At 40.9% G+C, this 23,971-nt stretch overlaps 1 protein-coding gene across 1 annotated transcript in view; it reads right to left on the bottom strand.

Annotated features, from left to right (window-relative positions):
• The window catches only part of VPS13B (vacuolar protein sorting 13 homolog B), a 1,252,356-nt gene that overhangs the window by 436,163 nt on the left and 792,222 nt on the right, over positions 1–23,971 (bottom strand). The window contains 1 exon segment of the mRNA XM_040354774.1: positions 11,441–11,644. Coding sequence (XP_040210708.1) covers positions 11,441–11,644 — 204 coding nt within the window.

Raw genomic sequence — 23,971 nt, 5'->3', positions numbered from 1 at the left:
ACGGTTTCCTTTCTTGTCATTCCCCAACGGGACTGCAATCCCTTATTTTTTCTGCTTCACTTCCTCTTTCATACATATCCGAAGTGATGGTTAATAGTGACTAATTTGCCAATTGTATGATGTGGTTATCCATGTGATATGGGGGGTGGAAACCCCAAATAGGCGAAGGCTTTCGATGATGTTAAATAGATAGTCAAACCCTTACCTATAGAAAGAAGTTACGCTGATATGTACATCTTTTGTTTGTGCAAGAAATTTAATAAACACTATTGAAACATAAATACCAAAAAAAGAAAAAAATCTGTCTCAAACAAGATTATCTTAATTTGGGTACAGAGTAATTTTCAAAGTATCAAAGCACTGAAAAAATAAAAATGGTGAAACTTGCTAGTGCTGAGGAGATTAAACATGTTCAGGGTCAGTGTCTCGTTAAGTATTGAAAGCAGACAACCAAGCATTAAGCATTTTAGCAGGAGGTCAGAAGACCTTTTACATAAACACAGATTTTTGCAGCGTATTTCCACTTTTTGCAACCAAATTGGTAAAACACCTACGTTACCCTGCACATAATGTGCTAGCAAATCTCAATATCAGTTGTAAACTAGTTCTGAACACAGGATAACAATGTAGAAACTAGTCTTCCTCATTATATGTTAATAGGGGAAACTCAGAGTGTTATCCTTTCTCTTCCTATTTGTCAACTGCCTGAGGCTGCTAATAAGCCACTGGGCTTTAAAACTGGGCATTTCAACAAGTATGTAGTGTAAAAGTATACCTAACCTGATAAAAAATTGATTTCTTTATTTAGGAAAGTCAGTCCAACACCCACAAACCTGCATTCACCCTACATCACTTCTTAAATCTCTACCCATGCAATTACCCCGGAAGTGGAGCCATAAGATGAGCAGAACCAGCTTCAAAATATAATGTCTTATTGGGACTAAACATGGACATCATATACAAAAAAATAATAAGAGATACTACTGCACATGTGTGGCCCAACTCACAACACGTGTCATGAAAAAGATACAGTGAGGGCAAAAAGGCATTTGATCCCCTACCGATTTTGTTTGTTTGCCCACTGACAAAGAAATGATCAGTCCATAATTTTGATGGTAGGTTTATTTTAACAGTGAGGGACAAAATAACAAAAAAGCCATAAAAATGCATTTAAAAAAAGTTATAAATTGATTTGCATTTTAATGAGTGTAATAAATATTTGATCCCCTATCAATCAGCAATATTTCCGGCTCCCAGGTGTCTTCTATACAGGTAACAAGCCGAGATTAGGAGCACTCCATTACAGCGGTTATACAATTTTGTACATGGAGGTTTTCTATTTGTTTATTTCTTTCTACTGGTTGAACTAGATGAACTTGTATCATTTTTGATAAATGTAACAGATCCAGGAAATCAGAAATTAGCACCAAATCTTTGCTGGACAGGACAATTTAATGCATCATACACCATTAATATGCATGTGTGAGAAGCTTTATCACTTGGACAGAGAAAACCAATAAATTGCATCTCTGCCCAATGTACGCCTATTGGCACCTCTCAGAGAGGGATACTACAAAGCACAGAATAATCTGATCAGGCATACAGTCCTGCTCCGCAGAATGTGAGAATCTATATTATCAAAGGTGAGATGGATTACTGAGGCCTCAGATTGAGGTAATTCAGAATGAAGATTATGATTTTAGCACACTTTCAATGTCTCCTGGATAGAAATATTCCACATTGGCTAATGTTTTCCACTCAGAAGCGGTGACAACTCTCATTGTGTAAACTACTATGACTACACATGGTGTAGACCAAGCCTGCAAACATTAACATAATCTCTTGTCTTATCTTTTTCCGCCTCTGTCCACCTTTTAACACTGACTGGAAAAATCCTAAAAAAAATCATTCAGGTCTTGAGGAACCCTTCAAGAATTTGTTTCCATTCACAGCTAATAGTACAATTTGTGACCATCATAGGCGTGCACACAGGGTGTGCCGGGTGTGCCCAGGCACACCCTAATCATTATGTGCAGCACAGATTCCCCCTACCGCCCTGGCCCCCCACTCCTTCCCTCTGCAGCACCCCCGGCTTCCCTCCTCTTCCCTCCTGCCAGCTGTTGCTGCGGACATGTTTTAGGATGAGTGAGGAAAGGGGCCAGTAAATATGTATTTATCAGCCCCTTCCCTTTCTGAATGAACATGGTGAGTGATCGGTAGTGTGTGTTTGAGCTTTGGGGTGCACACCCTAATGCAATAGGCTGCGCACACCTATGGTGACCATTAAGTTATAGACACAACAATTAAAATGAGTTCTGTGGGAACAACATAACTGCACTAGGGTTCAGTTGAAAAAATACAAATGTATTGGTGTAAAAAAATACTTTTGTAGTAGTTTTCAGTGGTCTGCAATACTATTTGTTTTATGTTCTGTTGAAATAATTAAACTTTTTTCTCTCCACCCCATGTTACCTTCCACTTGTTCCATGTTGTCCTCCTTTATTAGTGACATCAAGCACCAGAAATCTAACGATACTGTTGGGGACCTAGAGTTGTGTTATACCACAATTGAGAACCCTGGTCTAGTTGGCCGGAAAAAGGGATTCTGGCAGCTTTTTTTTTTTTTATGAAAAGAGGATTTCTTTCACAAGCACAATAACTACTTACACTCCACAGGAGCTACCATCTATCCAATCTTTCCACTTACAAAGAAGAGCAAAGCTTGGAGAGTGGAAGAAATACTAGCTCACTTATTCTTTATCCAACACCAGTGACACCTGACTACATGCTGACCAACCATACGTGCAGCCCAAGGAACATAAACATGTATTAATTGCTTTCTCAAACGGTTATCCTGATTGCTTAAAGGGGATGAAGAAAGAAGTGAGAAATTCAAACAAAGAAAAAAAGACATATCGAAGGAAAAGGTTAAGTGAACCAACAATGCACTAGCTTAAAGGAACTGATTTAGAAAAAAAAAAACAGAACCTTTACAACACCTTTAAAAGCAAACAGTCAGGACAGAGATATGCAAGCTGGCTTTGATCATTTGCTTTTTAAGTTTCAATATTGTTTCTTAAAGTTTTACAGTACAAAATATAATAAAAACAAAAACCAAACAAAGATCTCGGCTTTTCATTAACCACTGCTGACGGCCGTACGACTTTGTACGGCCTCAGCGCGGCTCCCAATCTCTAACAGGCCGTCTTTTTACGGCCGCCCCTTTGCACGTTCCCCGCGCGCGCTAACGAGCGCGCAGCGGGGAACTGCTGTGCTGGCCGTGTCCCTTGGACACAGCCAGTCACAGATCGCCGTGAACGGCCAATCAGAGCGGCCGTTTCCTAGGCAATCCGTGCGGCCAATGAGAGATGATCTCATATGTTTACATATGCGATCATCTCTCATTCCCGGCTCTCGCAGACAGCGGTGCTGTCAGGGGAGAGAGGAGACGATCTGTGTCTCTTGTACATAGAGACACAGATCGGTCACCTCCCCCAGTCACCCCCTCCCCCCACAGTTAGAACACTAATTAGGGTACACATTTAACCCCTTCCTCACCCCCTAGTGTTAACCCCTTCCCTGCCAGTCACATTTATACAGTAATTAGTGCATATTTATAGCACTGATTGCAGTATAAATGTGAATGGCGCCAAAAATGTGTCAAAAGTGTCCGATGTGTCCGCCATAACGTCGCAGTCCCAATAAAAATCGCAGATCGCCGCCATTACTAGTAAAAAAAAAAAAAAAAATAATAATAATTCTGTCCCTTATTTTGTAGGCGCTATAACTTTTGCGCAAACCAGTCGCTTATTGCGATATTTTTTTTTTTTTTACTAAAAATATGTAGAATACGTATCGGCCTAGACTGAGGATAAAAAAAAAACGTAAAAAAAAAATTGAGCTATTTATTATAGCAACAAGTAAAAATTTTTTTTTTTTTTCAAAATTGTCGCTCTATTTTTGTTTATAGCGCAAAAAATAAAAACCGCAGAGGTGATCAAATACCACCAAAAGAAAGCTCTATTTGTGGGGAAAAAAGGACGTTAATTTTGTTTGGGAGCCACGTCGCACGACCGCGCAATTGTCAGTTAAAGCGACGCAGTGCCGAATCGCAAAAAGTCCTCTGGTCAGGAAGGGGTTTAAGTGCCCAGTAAGGAAGTGGTTAAGCAATATACAACATATTTAGAGAGTCATACAGTAAGGATTTAAATAACTTGAGGTAACCTCCTCTTATCGCATTCATAAACCATTACACCTCCTGATATTGACTGTGACTCATTTACTCAAATAAGTGTGGTATACATGCCTTTCTCCATTACGAATCATAGATTGTATACAGTGTCACCATGTCTATGACCTAAAGCATGTTGTCAATCCTAGGCCTTAGGGTATGTTCCGCCCGCTAGGAAGAACCAGCTCCCCATCCGACTAATCATTTGCTTTTAAGATACATGCTCCAGAGATGTCATCTTCATCCTTCTTTCAGTATTTGCTGGGTAATTAACTTGGAACAAACAAAATAGCTTGCCGACTAGGGAAACAATAGAATCTCTTGTATTTCCATTTAGATAGGTTCAGCCTACAAGTGAAATGGTCCCTCCAAAATAAGTAAACTTCTATAGACGACATCCATTCTGTTTTTGTAGACATAGTCCTGCTGCTCAAAGGTGAGCTGACATAGCTGTATGATCTCTGTAGTGTGGTGGTATGTTCAGCCACAGCTGTAGTAATCCAAACAAACAAGAAACTTTGGATGTCTGCACTCCCAACAAAAGATCCAAAATGCCTTTAATGAAATTCCATGATTTTGATAAAGCACATTTTCAGTGTGAAACATGTTAACCTCTTTCCTCCCATCTGTATGTCTGTATATTGTGTTGCTCTTATGGATTTTCAATACAGGCATTTTGAATCTTTCGTTGGGAGTGCAGCCGCAGCCATCCAACGTTTCTTGTTTGGACAAATTCTGTTTTGTTTTAAGTGCAACAAAAATAAATAAAAAATTCTAAGAATTCTAGGCAGCAAGGCTTACTTAGAGAGACGGTAGGCATCTCGCCACTGCATATCACTCCTGAAATTATGGAATTTACCACCTTTTTAGTGAAAGTGAAAACCAAGTGAACCTAGCTAAAATTATAGCAATGACAGACATCAAACCAATGTATACATAATTCAGAACAATGACTTTACATATGGTCAATGTATCTGAGAGAGACAGAGCTGCAGTCTAAATAAGAGTACAAAGTTCAATATGATAACATTTGAACAAGGTTGAAGAAGGTGGCCTAACTAATATCAATTTGTTTGACTTTTGTTTCTCCTAAGGATTCCATGGCCATGTAAACACAGATCTACACATGATCAAGTCTTTCTGCCAAACACACTCCTGTGTTTCTTTGTTCTGTGCCGGTCCCTGTCTTCCTTTCAGATAACACTTGAAAGCAGAAGCCTGTTCGGTATATTTAAACTGTCACTGATCCAGCAATTTTTCCTTGTAAGTGCCATTCAAACAGCAGTATTATGTTCCTCTCAAATTTATCTGGGGGGGGGGGGGGTGGGGAGGGCGGGTTGTTGAGAAAGATAAGTACAAAACTTAAGTTGCAGGCTTTTTAAAGCCCTTTGTTTAAATCTGCGTACATATTAAAGCAGCCCACCTGTGGTTTGTTATTATAAAAGTGTAAGTTAAAGATTCGGCATGGTTTTGGAACACACAATTTCACATCATAGTGGAGATAATGTATTCTGGAATGTTAGACATTATTTGATCATGTCCTCTGGGCAATTGTAATAAACATACCAGGGCTATGTATATACAAAAAGCATGAGTCAAAATTGGAAATGTAAACTTTTGCCTAACACTAATGTTCCTCCAGATAATCTTACTCCATTGATTGGAACGTGTTTAGCGGTAAAACAAATAATCAGGAGCATATTACACATGGGTGTTAATAGGCACATCTACGCCATTTCAAACAAAGCAGATTACTTTCCAGTATTACAATGGAGAATAATACAACTGTGTTTGGAAAGCTCTGATCAGCTGAGATGAAGGAATTTGGAATTGTGGGAAGTTATAGCTGAAGGATGATGTGTTGTTAATATACAGCATGCCAAAAGTATTTTACATGTCAGTTGGAGCCTCCATGTTTCTGGCTGCCATAACACCTGGCCACCCTGTGAGGTGGCCTGCTCAGACGCCCAACAGACAGATGAAAAGGTTGCACAAATGTATGCATATAAGGTGGGACTGTCCCAAAAGTGAGTATTTTTGGTGTCAAATCATCTGTAGGTCTACACAATAATAGACATATCGATCCATAAATATTCTGGGGAAGTCAATCTCCGTATGGCTTTAGGATCTATAACCATCACAGGAATATTCCCCCCCCCCACATACATGTTCCTTTTTCTATTCCTTTTAATTTATTCCTCCATTTATCACCTACTCCCTTATACACCCCCTTCATGTCCTCTCTTGCCATGTTACCATGTTATAATCCAAAAATGTAATATATTGCAGCTTACTAAACTGTAGTGGTTGCATTTGTTTTCTCTTTTTGTCTTCTTCCATCTCTTTTCACCTGGTCAGTAACACACCATTTGTGTTAGAGTGCCTCCACTTTAAATAAAGGAGCACAGGAGTGCTTCTGAACAGCAGCATTAAATGCCAATATAGAGTGTGTTTCATTTTCTCACCTTCAGCCTCTTTTTAAATAACTCTTTGTATGTTGCAGACAACGTTTTAGGAAGTTCCTCAGACATAAGCAGGTTCTCTAAATCCAAGGGAAAGGACTTAATGCTTCTGTCCCTAAACTGGGCCTGAAAAGCCAGACGCAACTGGAGGAACCAAAAATAATACAAATTGGGAAGGTCATGTCTGTGCTTGAGCTGATCAAAGGTTAATAATTCCCCATCTCTTGTGATATCCTTAAGTAGTTTGATTCCTTTAATCACCCACACCATGGGTAGGTAAGCCTTATTCTAGGCTTACCTATAGGTACAAGTTCTAAAAAAAGGGGTTTACAACCACTTCAATGCTGTTCTTGTCATTCTCTGCCTAGCATCAGATTTATGTCTTACATCTGCCAATTTTTGACTTCACCCACCCTCTTGATAGTCTGAGCATAAGGTAAGTGTGATACATTTGCCTATATGTCTCAGTTTACTGCTCCCTGCTAGCCAGGTTATTGATGTGCTAATGTCCCCTCACTATTTCTAAAGGTTAATTGATCTATTGTGTTGTGTGAAGGAGAGCTGGGTTTAAGTGGCTTGTGTTAATTATTCTGATTGCTTCATTGTGGTAATTATCTCTCTATATGCGGGGTCGAGCGGTCTGGTTGATGTATTCAGTACAGCTAGTGCTCAGCGTCATTGATGTCATTGTCTAAAGAAAATGTGTTTCAGCATCGGCCCCGTCGTGTCTACCTACTCATCTGTATGGAAGCCCCAGTGTGAGGGGGGCGGAGATTTGTCATTGTAACAGTTTTGGAAATGACATATAAGCTGTGTGATATAACATTAAAGTCTGTGTTGTTCAAGCAGTAAGCTGGTCTCATGTGTGGCTTTCTGGGCGATTCCAGGGATATCCCTCCTCGTGGAATATTGGGGTGATTTTCGTTATGGGAAGAAGGGAACGTTGACGGGGATATCATACCGATACCGTCACAATTGGTTGGTAGCAGTGGGATTTTTCCCTTCTATTCCCCTTCACACCCGGATTCCAAGCAGACACTGGAAGAACTACTGGAAGTTCGTGGAAGGATTGCTAGCAACAAAACCAAGCGGGTCATCATAGCAGAATCAATGGAGCTAGACCAGGAGGACGGGATTGCAGCAACGCCAGCGGTACAAGAGATGGAGACACCAGTGATTCAGGAGGAGGAATCGCCAGCCAACAAGCTAATGAGAGAGAAGCTAGCGTGGTTCGGCCCGAACCCAACGCCAGATGTGGTGCTGAAAGTGATGGACCTGTTAGTAAACGCAGAGCTACAGAAGGCTAAAGAAATAAGAGACGCAGAACTACAGGAGGATAAACAAATAAGAGACGCAGAACTACAGTTAAAACTGGCAGCAGTCCAACAAGCAGCCGCACATTCTCCAAACAGTGAGTACAGCACAGCAGACGCAAGGAAGATTCCGTTTAGCGCTTTTAAAGCTTTTGATGAAAAGGACTGTGAGATTGATAACTTCCTGGCGGATTTTGAGCGACAATGTAACCTGCACCGAATAGCTAGAGGAGACTGGGTTGCAATATTGTCAGGCAAACTGTCAGGCAAAGCTTCTGATGCTTTCCGGACCGTGCCAGATCAGGATATTCATAGCTACGCCCGGGTTAAAGAAGTGCTCCTGGCTCGTTATGCAGTAACCCCAGAGTCCCACCGACAGAAGTTCAGGGACTCACGCAAAACCACGAAAGACTCTTATGCGGAATGGGCATGCCAGTTGTCCCTGTCGGCCTCTAACTGGGTTAACAGCAGCCAGGCCACCACCGCAGAGGACATTTTGCAACTAATGCTCCTGGAGCAATTTTACAATCACATCCAGACGGACGTCAAAGATTGGGTGAGAGATCGCAGGCCCATGACTCTACCAGAGGCCGCTAAGTTGGCGGATGAATATGCAGATACTCGCAAGACGAACCAGGTCACACCACAGGAACAACCTCCACCACAAACGGTGCCCTCACACCCACCAACCGCTAGATACCAACCTCCTAACAGACCGGTGACATCTAGCCCTCGCTATCATCGCCAGGAGGGCAACGAACAACGCTGCTTCCGGTGCAAACAGCTGGGTCACTTCAAGCAGAATTGCCCCCTGAATGACAACACCAGGTCAAATTGGTCTCAACCTGGGTACCGCCCACCAGCAGCAGCCCATTGTGTAGACTCGGCTTGGGATCCAAAGGAGCTGGGTCAGGAAGAACCATTGGGCACCCCTTACGAAGCCCTCATGGTACAATCTGTTATTACGGACAACAGGGAACACCATTGTCAGCTGGTCATGGGCGACAGCCCTGAGCCGGAGGGGCCCTGGAGGGAGCTGGGCAGAAAGAGGCACCGCCGGCCACCCTTCAAGAAGAAGAGGTCCTGGAAGCCGTATAACAAGCTGACCTGGGAGGAGAAGAAGCGACTGGAGGAGAGGGAGTCGCAGCGGGCGTCCCAGATGCGTGCCGAGATGTTCGCCAAGGGCCCACCGGTGGCCCCTTACACCACCACCCAGTTCCTGATGATGAAGGACCACGTGGAGAGCCTGCAGGACATGAGCAAGCAGGAGCTGATCCGTGAGTACATAGAGCTGGAGGAGTGCATAAGCCGCATGGAGGAGGAGAACAACCACCTGAGGTCACAGCAGCATGAACTGGAGATGGAGCTGGAGAAGCTCCAAGAGGAGAACCGGCGGCTGCGGAGGGAGCAGGGGGTTGCTGACCTTATGGGGCTCTGATTCCCCTCCCCCCCCCCCCCGGACTCTGAGCACCAGTGCTACAGCATTTCAACAAATATAACTTTTTCTTTTTATGAATCTCCTGGGATTGTCACTTCAGAGCCATAACCTGCCCCCTCCCATAGCGGGACACCTAGACGGCGGCGCACAGACCCATTCGCTGTCTTCACACTGACTTCTGGTGACTTTGCAGATCGCACAAAGACTTGGGGACTGACCGGCGTGTGATCTGACGACCCGGTGACATACCTGAGTCTGAAGCAGTTGCCAAGGGAGGTCAGTCATGCCAAACGGAGTTAACCTCTGACTAATAGCTCTGAACCCGTCAACCCTACTGGACCAGGGAAGGTCCAACCGGGTTTGCCGGAGCAGGGAGCAAAAGGGGGGCCATTGTGATACATTTGCCTATATGTCTCAGTTTACTGCTCCCTGCTAGCCAGGTTATTGATGTGCTAATGTCCCCTCACTATTTCTAAAGGTTAATTGATCTATTGTGTTGTGTGAAGGAGAGCTGGGTTTAAGTGGCTTGTGTTAATTATTCTGATTGCTTCATTGTGGTAATTATCTCTCTATATGCGGGGTCGAGCGGTCTGGTTGATGTATTCAGTACAGCTAGTGCTCAGCGTCATTGATGTCATTGTCTAAAGAAAATGTGTTTCAGCATCGGCCCCGTCGTGTCTACCTACTCATCTGTATGGAAGCCCCAGTGTGAGGGGGGCGGAGATTTGTCATTGTAACAGTTTTGGAAATGACATATAAGCTGTGTGATATAACATTAAAGTCTGTGTTGTTCAAGCAGTAAGCTGGTCTCATGTGTGGCTTTCTGGGCGATTCCAGGGATATCCCTCCTCGTGGAATATTGGGGTGATTTTCGTTATGGGAAGAAGGGAACGTTGACGGGGATATCATACCGATACCGTCACAGTAAGTTAGTCAGATAAACCCTGCCTCATTTTCTGGCTGGAAATTGTCCAGTTTCACCTAACACTTTCCTCCCCAGCCTGGCCTTCTCCTTTTATTCAATGGATTTCAGTTCAATAGTGAGTAACAAGTAGAGTGTCAAATGTGCTTCATTGGTGATTATACTTATGTGGACAACTTTACACTTCAGAAGTACTTTGATGTTCATGCATTGCGATTATACATAACACATTTTTTCGATAGCGTTATATGGAACAAAGTAGGACAAACAGGGAGCACAGTAAGACTATGAAATACACACAAATACAGAAAATTCAACATACGCAAACCCTGGCCAAAAAAAGCTTAAAATCTAAAATTAAAAATGATAATCATAAGGGATAATATCTGACAGCATTTGTTGCATTTTAGAAAAACAGTGAAACTATTAAAAACAAAGGCAAGAGAGAGATGTAGCGAGCCTATATAACTTTTTTTAATCGTCTCTGAGTGTGTATTTAAAAGGATACGTTTTAAAAAAATGTATATATTAAATGCACATCTTTTTGGTAAAAGAAATGCGCATTTATTTTTTATTGGGTGCCTGCAAAGCATCAGTAGATCATGGTTGCAATGCAAGGCTCTTGCAGACTGTGTGTAAGCGGTCTAATCAGACCCGGTACATTCAGGCAGTTACACACTGACAAGAAGCCTCAAATAACTACCTAAGGTGCTCAACAGTGCCCGGTAGCTCATTGAGAACTAGAGGCCAACAGTCACAAAGGTTGTTGGTACTTGTCATTTTCCATTCACAGAACTCTGTAAACGCATGGTGTGGCCTGGCCGAGCATGTCTTTTTAAAATTGTGACAGCAGGCACAGGGAGACTTGCTGTCACAGCAGGGACTTGGGGGAGGTGCGTCGGCAGCTGCAGCAGTAACATGTTACACCTTGAATATAGATGTAACATGTTATAAAAGGTCAACTTATCCTTGGAGAGCTAGTAAACGTTCAATGGCAAGCAAGACCATAAAAGATCCAGAGAAATGAAACAGCATGAGGGAAGTTGAATATTCCTAATGACATTGAAGTCTCACCTGCTGGCCATGTTCCACTCCAGTGCAGGATTCTGGGAGCCTCTATCTGCCTCGGTTAGCAATCCTCCATTGTTACTCTCCTTCTCTGGCTTCAGCTGCTCCCACTGTGCTGTGCCAATATTAATTGACTGCAAGTCAATCTGATACTGTCTGTCCTCAACCTCTGATCCTGGATCTCTGAGGATTCCCAAATTCAAAGCACGTCTAAAAAAATTGATAAAAAAAAAAAAAAAAGATTACTAAACTCAACAAAGACCACGAAAGCCAACAAATAACAGAACAAGGTGGATAGTTGCAGTATACAACATATTTTACTATAATTATTTTATATTTTGCATGAAATCTACTTACAAAAAAAGAAAAGAAGCATACATGTTTGCAGTAAAGTTACAGTGTCAATTTATAGGTACAAATAATCATGGTCATTATAGGTATTTTAAATGGACCACATTAAATGGTATCTGCCAGGCTGGAAATAATGGAGCTGTCTCCACTGATTTATTTTCAGTGATAAGAGCCCCATCAGAACATTCAAGCTGTCCCTGCCACTGATCTAAATTGCTTCCCCTGGCAGGAGGCATAGAAAATGCAGGTGGAATGTTTGCCACATAACATTTGCACTAGACTTTGCAGTGATGTTTCACCCAACACTTGCTTATTCAGACCTTAATTGTATCTTTTTTTTTCCCCGTCAAGAACAAGAAACATTTCTACTTAGACCTTGGAGGAAGATGTAGTTGCAAACTTGGACTCTTCTACGGATACAAAACCCAATTCTCTTGTGGCAAGAGCTTTACTGACAATAATGTGAATAATATCATTAATGTCACTATTCTCTGTGGATTCTAATAAATCATTTTTTACATTTACCTTTGGAGTCTTAACCAAGTACTTAAAGTACAGAGCGTGCAATTAACAGCCTTCTTCTAAATATTACAGCACAAGTTTAAAACTCCAATCCCTGATTTTATGGCGTTTCTTGCCAGGTCTGAATGATGTAATTTATTTCTTTTACCAAGGCGGTTTTATGAATTTGTGTACATTAATTTATATTACAAATCATTGAGTGACATCAGGTCACACGTATTTGGTTTGGCTAATCCAAATATAAAAGGTTGAGCTTTACATCTGGAAATATTAGCAAAAAAACAAAAGTGTTCACTGACATATTATTCCAGGTCATGTGTGTTTTCCTGCAATATTACATGGTGAAAATCTCCTTTATTCTTACAAAATTACTCCAGAGTCATTTAAATAGAAGCAGTAGCAAAATATTTTATTAAAGCTTTGCCTATTATACTCAAAAAAGTATGCTACCTAAATCTATTAACGTATAGTGTTCACAGAATTATATGTACAATTAGAAAGATATAATTCAGACAATTCTACACACATTTCCTTTTCCAGCACAGTGCAGGAGTACATTCTAGAAGATATATTACATTAAGTGGGTATGATTAACCATAGATATTTGAAGGACCTGATTTTTAAACTGCTAAAAGTGGTGTATAAAATGGTCACTGATACCTCCTGGATAATTATCTTCCTGATGTCTATGGCACTCACACCATGAACCAATGCTGTCTAGACAACTCACAATCCTTATTTTTTTCCTTTTTTGGCTTAACACTAAAATGATTGCAAAATCTTTTGCTGAACAGAATTGTAGACTGACATAGATCCAAAGCCTGAAAATAGACTGGTTTCCTTCTGTTTCTCTAAAGTGTAGACATATGAATCACATCCATTTTCAGAAGAATTGCAGAGAAAACAGCAATTGCACAAGTCATAGAAAAATGTCCAGATTCCCCTGTTTTATGAGATGGTAGACCACCCTGTCGTCTGAGGGAGATTTGTGAAATAACAATACCTTACACCAATACGTTCTGTCATAATTGCAGCATCTGTACCTAACAAGGCTATCACAAGCCTAGTTCTAAAAAGCTTGTGTTTCAGTATTAACACACAGGAAAAAAATGTCCCTATCAAAGATCAAGATCTAGATCTAGATTCAGATAGAATGGTCTATCTATCCGCCCGGCGTAGGGCGCAAGTTCTGTATTCAGAAACAACTTGCACCCTTAGTTACGGCGAGGTAACGTATCTGTGTCGGCGTAAGCACGCCTAATTCAAATGTGGATGATGTGGGCGTGTTTTATGTATATTAACTGTGACCCCGCGTATTTGAAGTTTTTTACGAACGGCGCATGCGCCGTTCGTAATAAAATCCCAGTGCGCATGCTCAAAATTTCGCCGCAAATCGTCATTGCTTTCGACGTGAACGTAAATTACGTCCAGCCCTATTCGCGAATGACTTACGCAAACGACGTAAAATTTTCAAAACTCGACGCGGAAACGACGGCCATATTTAACATAGGATACACCTCATATAGCATATGCCGAAAAAAGCCTAACGTAAACGACGTAAAAAAATACGCCGGCCGGACGTACGTTTCTGAATCGGCATATCTAGCTCATTTGCATAAATTTCCTTGCGCAAATATACGGAAGTGCCACCTAGCGGCCAGCGTAAATATGCAGCCTAAGATATGACGGTGTAAGACACTTACGCCGGTCGGCTCTTAGGGAAATCTATGCGTAACTGATTCTATGAATCAGGCGCATAGATACGACCCCGCACAATCAGAGATACGACGGCGTATCTGGAGATACGCCGTCATATTTTCTATGTGAATCTACCCATATATATATATATATACATACACACAGTACTGTGTAAATGTCTTAGGCAGATGTGAAAAAATGCGGTAAATTAAGAATGCTTTCAGAAATAGAAGTGTTCATTTATTTTTATCAATTAACAAAATGGTTAAAAGTTAAATGAACAGAGAAGATATCAAAATCAAATCAATATATGGTATGACCACCCTTTGCCTTCAAAACAGCATCTAGGTACACTTGCACACAGTTTTGAAGGAACTGGGCAGGTAGGTTGTTTTTCCAAAAAGCTTGGGATCCTGACTGATGCTTTTGAAATTTTTGGCTGTAGCAAAGGGCAGTTTGTTTCATGAAGGGCCAAAGAGTGAAACAATAATGAGTTTCTTTAGGCAACAGTAAAGCATGGTGGAGTTTTCGTGCAAGTTTGGGGCTGCATTTCTGGAGATTTGGTCAGGATCAATAGTGTCCTTAATGCTCAGAAATACAGGCATATACTTATCCATCATGCCATACTTTCAGGGAGGTGTGTGATTGGCCCAAAATTATTTATGCAGCAATATGACTCCAAACATACAGCCCATGTAATTAAGAACTACCTTTAGTGTAAAAAAAGAACAAGGACTCCTGGAAGTGATAGTTTGGCCTACACAGAGCCTTGATCTCAACATCATGGAGTCTGTCTGGGATTACATGAAGAGAGAGAATGAAGGATGTGAGGCAGCCTACATCGACAGGAGATCTGTGGTTAGTTCTCCAAGATATTTGGAACAACCTACCTGCAGAGTTCCTTCAGAAACCATGTCAGGGTATACCAGCGCATACATATGTTCAAATATGGAATTTATTGTGTTTGAGCTGCTTCTGCTATTAATTAAATCCGAGCTGCCACTCAATAATTCTGTCACCATTTTAAGCTTTTTACTTTGTATTGACAGCACTGATCTTTCTAGATGTACATTATGATTTGAGAAAAAGCTTATACTGCACCCTAATGCTGGGTACACAATGGACCAAAAATCATTTGGTTCAGCAGGAACTGGCCATCTTCTGTCGGACAAACAGCTTTTGTCGAAGAAATATGCAGGAAAACCAGCATACAATCAACGCTTGTAGCATACAGGTGTAATGTCAGGCTCCTGGACACACTGCCTACAGCTCTGTTGCCCGTACCTCTGTACAGCACGTTTGTAGTACTGATCAGCACATTCGTGGTTCATTGAGAACAACAAGCCATCTGCCATAGTGGACGATGGAACTTTATAAATATGGATGTAACGTGTAACATACTCCAAAAGGGGAACTTAGCCTTTAAATAACAAAATAACACTCATGCATATTGACACTGGGTATTTATGCACTGAATGAAATAGCACGTTTGAGGAATAAAATGGTTATTGTTCTTCAATTTGTAGTGTACAAAACCTTCAAAGTCTGGTTTGCTCAAAAATGTTTTAATTACCCCTGTACATGTACTTAAAAGCAGATTTTTTTTTTAATATTGTTACTTCTATACAAGTCTTATTTTCTGCTAACTTTTGAAAGAAAACAAATAAATAAAATAAAAAAGTACTATTTTAGAACATGCTAGCATTCCTTTTTCACACCTCATTACAAACATGTAATTAAAGCTGAACAAATGCTAAATTGTATTTATGTAAAAAATCATATAAAAGGGAGGTTAAAACATGCATTACATTTTTACTCCATTTTCCACTACACATGGCTAGCTACACTAAATAACATATGGATACCATGACATACCGGGTATGCAACTTAAAGTAAATGGTAAGTTTCAACTTCATGCTGATCATTTGAGAGTCATTTCTACATATGTAATTTTACATTCCTTTCAAAGTCTGGAATTTGATTACACTACAATAAATTTTCAAGTGTTACTGTGGAGAATTCCATCTGCTTTTTTTTTTTTTTTTTAATGCATGGGAAAAAATCTACAATACATTTAATCTTCATTGATGTACAGATTTTTTTTTATAAATTTATGAAATCTACTGTGATGTGAGCATACGGTCTGGTAAATAAAATCTTACACTTCATTGCACTCTCTCCCTGTATTTTGGGCATGTAACGCAGAACAGCTAAGAAGTCTGGATCCTTTTTGTATATTGTAAGACAATCTGCCCAAATCACAAGAATTATTATTTTATTTTTTTCAACCCCAACAGTAATTTTCACATTTCACAAAATAAAAATAAAATATTGCTGAACATTTTTTTTTCTAACAGGTGTACGTTTTATTCATATTTACACAATGATATACAAGGAGGGTATCAATAAAGCCATACAGATTACAATGAGCTCAGTCTAGTATACAGCATATTATAAAGTATAACTTATAAAAGACACAGCAACTGTCAGGAATATACAGTAGGCAATATCCATCAAATACAGGTGTAGAATAGCATGTGGCAAACACAGTCATTATGCAGGGTCTCAACACTCAAAAGCTATGGCCAATATATAAGGAAAGAAAAAGTAAAACATGGAAAGGGGAGGGAGGGTTCAGGAGGGTAAAAAGAAAATGAGAGAAAGAACAAATGCATAGTATGGGAGTGTCGAGGGACATAGGGGTCAGTACTCTATTTTCCAGATTAAAAGGAAATCTCCCCATGTCCGCATAAAAGAGCCATGGTATGCTAGAGGAAAAATGTATGACCTTGACCATGTTAGAGATAATGAGGTATTTGGCTTCTACCCAAGCCAACCAGATTTTATCAAACTTATTGGGGCAAATACGGCCCCATATATGTAAACTTACAGAGGGGTAGAACTAATTTTCCCAGGGATAAAAAGGCAATATCAGATGGTAGTTTCACTTTGGATAAGATTGTTTTAATTGTATAAAACACTGTATAGAATAGAAACAACCTCTTATGGAAAGTTGCGGCAATGTTATCGTTAATACCTAGCATAGCTGAGAAATACAGACATATGCTTATTCGCCATGCCATACCATCAGAGAGGCGCGTGACTGGCCTGAAATCTACTCTGCAGCAGGACAATGACCCCAAACACATGCAGCCAATGTCATTAAGAACTTGTTTCAGTGCAAAGAAGAACAAGGAGTACTGGAAGTGATGATTTGGCCCCCACAGAGCCCTGATCTCAACATCATCGAGTCAGTTTGGGATTACATGAAGAGACAGAAAGATCTGAGGCAGCCTACATCCACAGAAGATCTGTGGTTAGTACTCCAAGGTGTTCGGAACAATCTACCTGCTGTGTTTCTTCAAAAACCATGCGCAAGTGTACCTAGAAGAATTGATGCTGTTTTGAAAGCAAAGGATGGTTGCACTAAATATTGATTTGATTTGGATTTCTGTTCAGTGACTTTCCAATTTATTATTGCTAAAAAAACATATCTATTTTCAAAAGCATTCTTAATTTACAGCATTTTTACACCTGCCTAAAACTATATATATATATATACACACACACACACACACACACTGTATATACAGTACAATGAAAACGTATTCATACCCCTTGACATTTTCAAAATTTTGTCATGTAAAACCAAAATTGTTAATGCATTTTATTGGGATTTTATGTGATAGACCAACACAAAGTGGCACATAATTGGGAAGTGGAAGGAAATGATAAATGTTTTTCATACTTTCTTATAAACATCTTCAACCACTTGCCGACTGCCTCACTTACATACGTCAGCAGAATGGCATAGGCAGGCAATTTCCATGACTGTGCCCACGGGACCCACAGACTCGATGTTCGCCGGTGTCCTGCAATCGTGTCACGGAGCGGCAGAGAAGGGCAGATGCAACAAGGAACAAGGAATTTCCCAGTTCTGCCTTGTGACAGCACACTGATCTACTGCTCATCAGGAGCAGCTCAATGTACTGTCACTGGTAGCCCAGCACCCACACAGTTAGAATCACTCCCCAGGACGCATTTAACCCCTTCCTCGCCCCCTAGTGGTTAACTCCTTCCCAATCAGTTCATTGTTATAGCACTGATCGCTGTATAAATGACAATGGTCCCAAAAAAGCGTCAAAAGTGTCCAATATGTCCGCCGCAATATCGCAGTCATGATACAAATCGCTGATCGCGGCCAATACTAGTAAAAAAATAATAATAATAAAAAGGCCATAAAATTATTCCCTATTTTGAAGACACTCTAACTATTGCGCAAACCAATCAATATATGCTTTTAGTGCGGGTTTTTCCCCCCAAAAAATATGTAGAATACATATTGGCCTAAACTGAGGAAAACAATAGATTTTTTTATATATTTTTGAGGGATATTTATTATAGCAAAAAATGTTGCTTTTTTTCAAAATTGTCACTCTTTTTTAGTTTATAGCACAAAAAATAAAAACCGCAAATGTGATCAAATACCACCAAAAAAGAAAGCTCTATTTGTGGAAAAAAAAGGATGTCAAGTTTGTTTGAGAGCCACGTCGCACGACCACACAATTGTCAGTTAAAGCGACACAGTACCAAATTGCAAAAAATGGCCCGGTCATTGGGCATCCAATTTTTCCGGGGCTGAAGTGGTTAAAGTGAGGCATACATTTGTATTCAGCCCCCTTGAGGCAATACTTTGTAGAACCACATTTCGCTGCAATTACAGCTGCAAGTTTTTTGGGTATGTAAATATACACCAGCTTTGCACACCTAGAGAGTAACATTTTTGCCCATTCTTCTGTGCAAAATAGCTCAAGCGCTGTCAGATTGGACGGAGAGCGTCTGTGAACAGCAATTTTAAGAGTCTTGTCACAGATTCTCGGTTAGATTTAGGTCTGGACTTTGACTGGGCCATGCCAACACATGAATATGCTTTGATCTAAACCATTCCATTGTAGCTCTGGCTGTATGTTTAGGGTTGTTGTCCTGCTGGAAGGTGAACCTCTGCCCCAGTCTCAAGTCTTGCAGGCTCTAACAGGTTGTCTTCTAAGATTGCCCTGTATTTGGCTCCATCCATCTTCCCATAAACTCTGACCAGCTTCCCTGTCCCTGCTGAAGAAAAGCACCCCCACAACATGATGCTGCCACCACCATGTTTCATGGTGGGGATGGTGTTTTCAGGATGATGTGCAGTGTTAGTTTTCCATCAAGAATAGTGTTTGCGTTTAGGCCAACAAGTTACATTTTGGTCTCATCTGATCAGAGAATCTTCTTCCCCATGTTTGCAGTGTCCCTCATATGGCTTCTTGCAAACTGGGACTTCTTATGGCTTTCTTTCAACAATGGCCTTCTTCTTGTCACTTTTCCATAAAGGCCAGATTCGTGGAGTGCACCACTAATAGTTGTCCTATGGACAGATTCTCCCCACCTGAGCTGTGAATCTCTGCAGCTCCTCCAGAGTTACCATGGGCCTCTTGGCTGCTTCTATTAATGTTCTCCTTGACTGGCCTGTCAGTTTAGGTGGATGGCCATGTCTTGGTAGGTTTGCAGTTGTGCCATACTCTTTCCATTTTCTGATGATGGATTAAACAGTGCTCCGTGAGATATTCAAAACTTGGAATATTTTTTTATAACCTAATCCCGATTTAAGCTTCTCCACAACTTTATCCCTGACCTGTCTGGTGTGTTCCTTGGCCTTCATGATGCTGTTCGTTAACTAAGGTTCTCCAACAAACCTCTGAGGACTTCACAGAAAAGCTGTATTTATAATGAGATTAAATTACACACAGGTGGGCTCTATTTACTAATTAAGTAACTTCAGGGTTATCAGAGTAAAGGGAGCTGAATACAAAAGCATGCCACACTTTTCACATAGTTATTAAAAAATTGGAAAACCATTAATCATTTCCCTTCTCTTTCACAATTATGTGCCACTTTGGGTTGGTCTATCACATAAAATCCCAATAAAATACATTTACGTTTTTGGTTGTAACATGACACAATGTGGGAAATATCAAGAGGTATGAACTTTTTCAAGGCACTGAAAAATTCAGCACACAAGAATATTTAATTCAGATCAGTGGTATAAGCATTTTTTTGGTGAGTCCACACCAGTCTCAGCTGTAATTAGGGGCCTGCTAGCCAGGTCACTTTTATTAAACAAAATTAACCACTTGGGATCCGCCTGCCGTCAATTGACGGCTACAGTGCGGATCCCAATCTCCAAACTGCCGTCAATTGACGTCCGCCCCTTAGGGCGGTCCCCGCGCGCGCTCCAGAGCGCGCTGCGGGGAAAATCTGTGTTGGCCGTGTCCCTCGGACACAGCCAATTACAGATCGCCGCGAACGGCCAATCAGAGTGGCCGTTCGCGAGGCGATCTGTGCGGCCAATGAGAGAGGATCTCATATGTAAACATATGAGATCATCTCTCATTGCCGTTTTACACAGAGACAGCGGTGCTGTCTCTGGAGAGGAGACGGATCTGTGTCTCTTGTACATAGAGACACAGATCGGTCACCCCCCCAGTCACCCCCCCCCCCTCCACCTACAGTTAGAACACTAATTAGGGTACACATTTAACCCCTTCCTCACCCCCTAGTGTTAACCCCTTCAATGCCAGTCACATTTATACTGTAATTAGTGCATATTTATAGCACTGATCGCAGTATAAATGTGAATGGCGCCAAAAATGTGTCCGATGTGTCCGCCATAACATCGCAGTCCCATCAAAAATCGCAGATCGCCGCCATTTCTAGTAAAAAAAAATAATTAAAAAAAAATAATTCTGTCCCCTATTTTGTAAGCGCTATAACTTTTGCGCAAACCAGTCGCTTATTGCGATTTTTTTTTTTTTTTACCAAAAATATGTAGAAGAATACGTATCGGCCTAAACTGAGAAAAAAAAATGTTTTGTTTTTTTTTAAATTGGGATATTTATTATAGCAAGAAGTAAAAAATATTGTATTTTTTTCAAAATGGTCTCACTTTTTTGTTTATAGCGCAAAAAATAAAAACCGCACAGGCGATCAAATACCACCAAAAGAAAGCTCTACTTGTGGGGAAAAAAGGACGCCAATTTTGTTTGGGAGCCACGTCGCACGACCGCGCAATTGTTAGTTAAAGCGATGCAGTGCCGAAAGCTGAAATTTCACCTGGGCAGGAGGGGGGTATATGTGCCCAGTAAGCAAGTGGTTAAAGTCCACAAAACAGTTTTCTCATGCAGGGGATTCTCACCATCAAAACACGTAACAGAAAAATACAGAGCCACACTGGCTATCTCTTTAGTAACACCGTTGCTTTTTTTACTGACCTCTCAGATGGTCCCACAAAGCTATCCTGGCTCCCTAATCTTACAACACCCTACTGTACGGGCCCATGCCTGGCCTCTAAATAGGGGATTTTAAGGCACCTTGGGCTCTCCCACTTTTCTGAGACATACAAATTCCCTCAGTCCCCTGGTTCACCTAGTTGCCTCAGCTTTCCCAGACCTCCAGACTTGCTTAGCTGTCCTGACTTTCTCAGAACTGTGGGGAAGTCTCTTTTCCAACAAAGTCCTGTATCCTCAGTAGAGCACATCTTCAAATGGGAGTTTGCCTGTCTCCTGAATAGGGCACACACCTGTTTCCTGATGGGAGCACTGAGCTATGATCAAGCCTTGCTTATAATGAGTGTACACACTGGCGCCTTCATATAACCTGCAGGTCTTCACTGAAATCTTGACACAGGATTGAATACTTCTACCCACCCAAATCTCTTAAAAGTCTTTAAGCTCCAGACCCCAAACCAGGATTGCAAAACCTGGGGGAAAACTGAAACCAGTCTTCTCCACTTAATACTCCAGAGCCCTGGACTCTGCATTAGTGTGAGACCTTGTCTATACTCAAACAGGGGCAGGGCCTACTACTGTGAGAATATACATTTTACATGTTTATTTTTTCTTAGCGTTATACTGAGCATCAGATCTCACTAAAAGTTTGGCTCTACATTGAGGAATTGTTACCCAATGAGTCACATAGTGGTGGGTCAGGTGCTACAGCCGGACTTTTGGCTACACCTTAAGAGTCAGAATAACTACAGTAAGGAATATGATGATACAAAATTAACATAAACTTAAACATAAACCATCGATAATTATCTAGCATAACTATAAAAATACCAGAATTTAAACTTTCAGTATTGCCTCAGTGGAAAAACTGAAGCACATTACCAAAAACTGAACAGATCTGGCTTCTAGCCTTGTAAGAAGGCTCCATTTCAGAAATGTCCTCTTGTTGTTATAAATATACAGTATGTCTTTCCAAGATAATAGATTAACTTGCCTCTCCCCCATGCTGAGCACAGCACAGCACCATCCCCTTTAGGGATGCCTTTAATCTTCCAGGCCACAGGTGCCTGTATAAGAGCAATATTAGGCTCAGCTTCTGCCTCTTGGGAGGGACAAGCATAGAACACAACTAATCCTTGGATGTCTTAAAAACAGAGGCAGGAAACCAAGAAGAAACTTAAAACTAGCCTTGGCAAAACACATGTCAGGTCTTAAATGTGTCATCTAAAATCTGTGCAACATTATGACACCATATAATTACATGCGTGCAAAAAACATTCTTGGGTTAAGCGTTTATAACAAAAACAAAAGAAAGGAAAAAAAAGGACAAATGAATTCCAGATCATTAATATTATAGACCTTCCACTAGGTTGTGATCACCAAACAGATAAAAAAATAATAATAATTTAAACAAATAAAAAAAGGTTAGAAATATTACATTAAAACAAAAGCAAGTATTTTGTTTTACTAATGAAAGTTACTCACAATCAGAAGATGTTATGGAAAGTTTTAGAAGTTCATTAAAAAACACAAACACCAAATTCAGAAACACGTGGTTTTACTGGATAGAACTTACATGCACTGATGACTTCAAAACAACTGTTAAGTGTCTAAAATGTTTCATGTCCAGGCAATATTGTGGATGGCCTGTGAGAGACCGCAGGCCCCTCTCCAGCAAAACCCGATGGATATCTCTCTTACCTTACTCCACTGGATGCACCTCATCCCCCCCACCCCCCATCACCACTATTGTTTATATTTCCTGTCCGATTCCTCTTTCTCGTTATACACTTGACCATGGGATACCACATAATCCTTCCCTAATGTAGACTCCTCATTGAGTTCTGTCTATCCACGTTCAGATAGTATGGCTCTAACCATTGTATAACATCACTGGGTCGCTTTACATACAAGATCTATACTCTTATGATGATCATGATGCATTATTTCCCTCCACTAAGGGCCTTGAGATCTTCTCGGCCGTTATTTACTGTTCTAATTGTATACATCGGAAACCCTGGACTGTTATTTCATAATCATTCCTGTATGCATTTTTGTCCAACCTTTATTGAATGGAATGTTCAGTTTGACTGTCTGTAAGACCCCTTTCACACTGGGGTGTTTTTCAGGCGCTTTTGGGCTAAAAATAGCGCCTGAAAAACATCTCCCCTGCGGTCCCCAGTGTGAGAGCCCGAGTGATTTCACACTGGAGCGGTGAGCTTGCAGGACATTAGAAAAAGTCCTGCAAACAGCATCTTTTGGGTGGTGGAGAAGCGGTGAATACACTGCTCCTCCACCGCCCTGCCATTGAAATCAATGGGCACCGCTGCCGAATCGCCAGGAAAATGACTCGGCAGCAGCGCTTTGGGGGCGCTATTAACCTTTTATTCGGCTGCTAGAGGGGGTTAAAATTACTCCACTAGCGGAGGAAAATAGCTGCGATTACAGTGGTAAAGCGCCACTAAAATTAGTGGCCCTTTACCGCCAACGCCCCGCCCCAGTGTGAAAGGGCTCTTATACCACAGCAGCTGTGCAATGGATTGCTATATGTGTTTCTTTTTCTTTGCTTTGCAAAGACAAAACCTTAAAAATAAAGACTTTAAAAAAATAAAAATAAAGTTACTCAAAAACCCTGTTTCACTAG

Source organism: Rana temporaria, chromosome 5 (genome assembly GCF_905171775.1).
Source record: "Rana temporaria chromosome 5, aRanTem1.1, whole genome shotgun sequence".
Lineage (NCBI taxonomy): Eukaryota > Metazoa > Chordata > Amphibia > Anura > Ranidae > Rana > Rana temporaria.
This window is presented reverse-complemented; position numbering and strand designations above follow the sequence as displayed.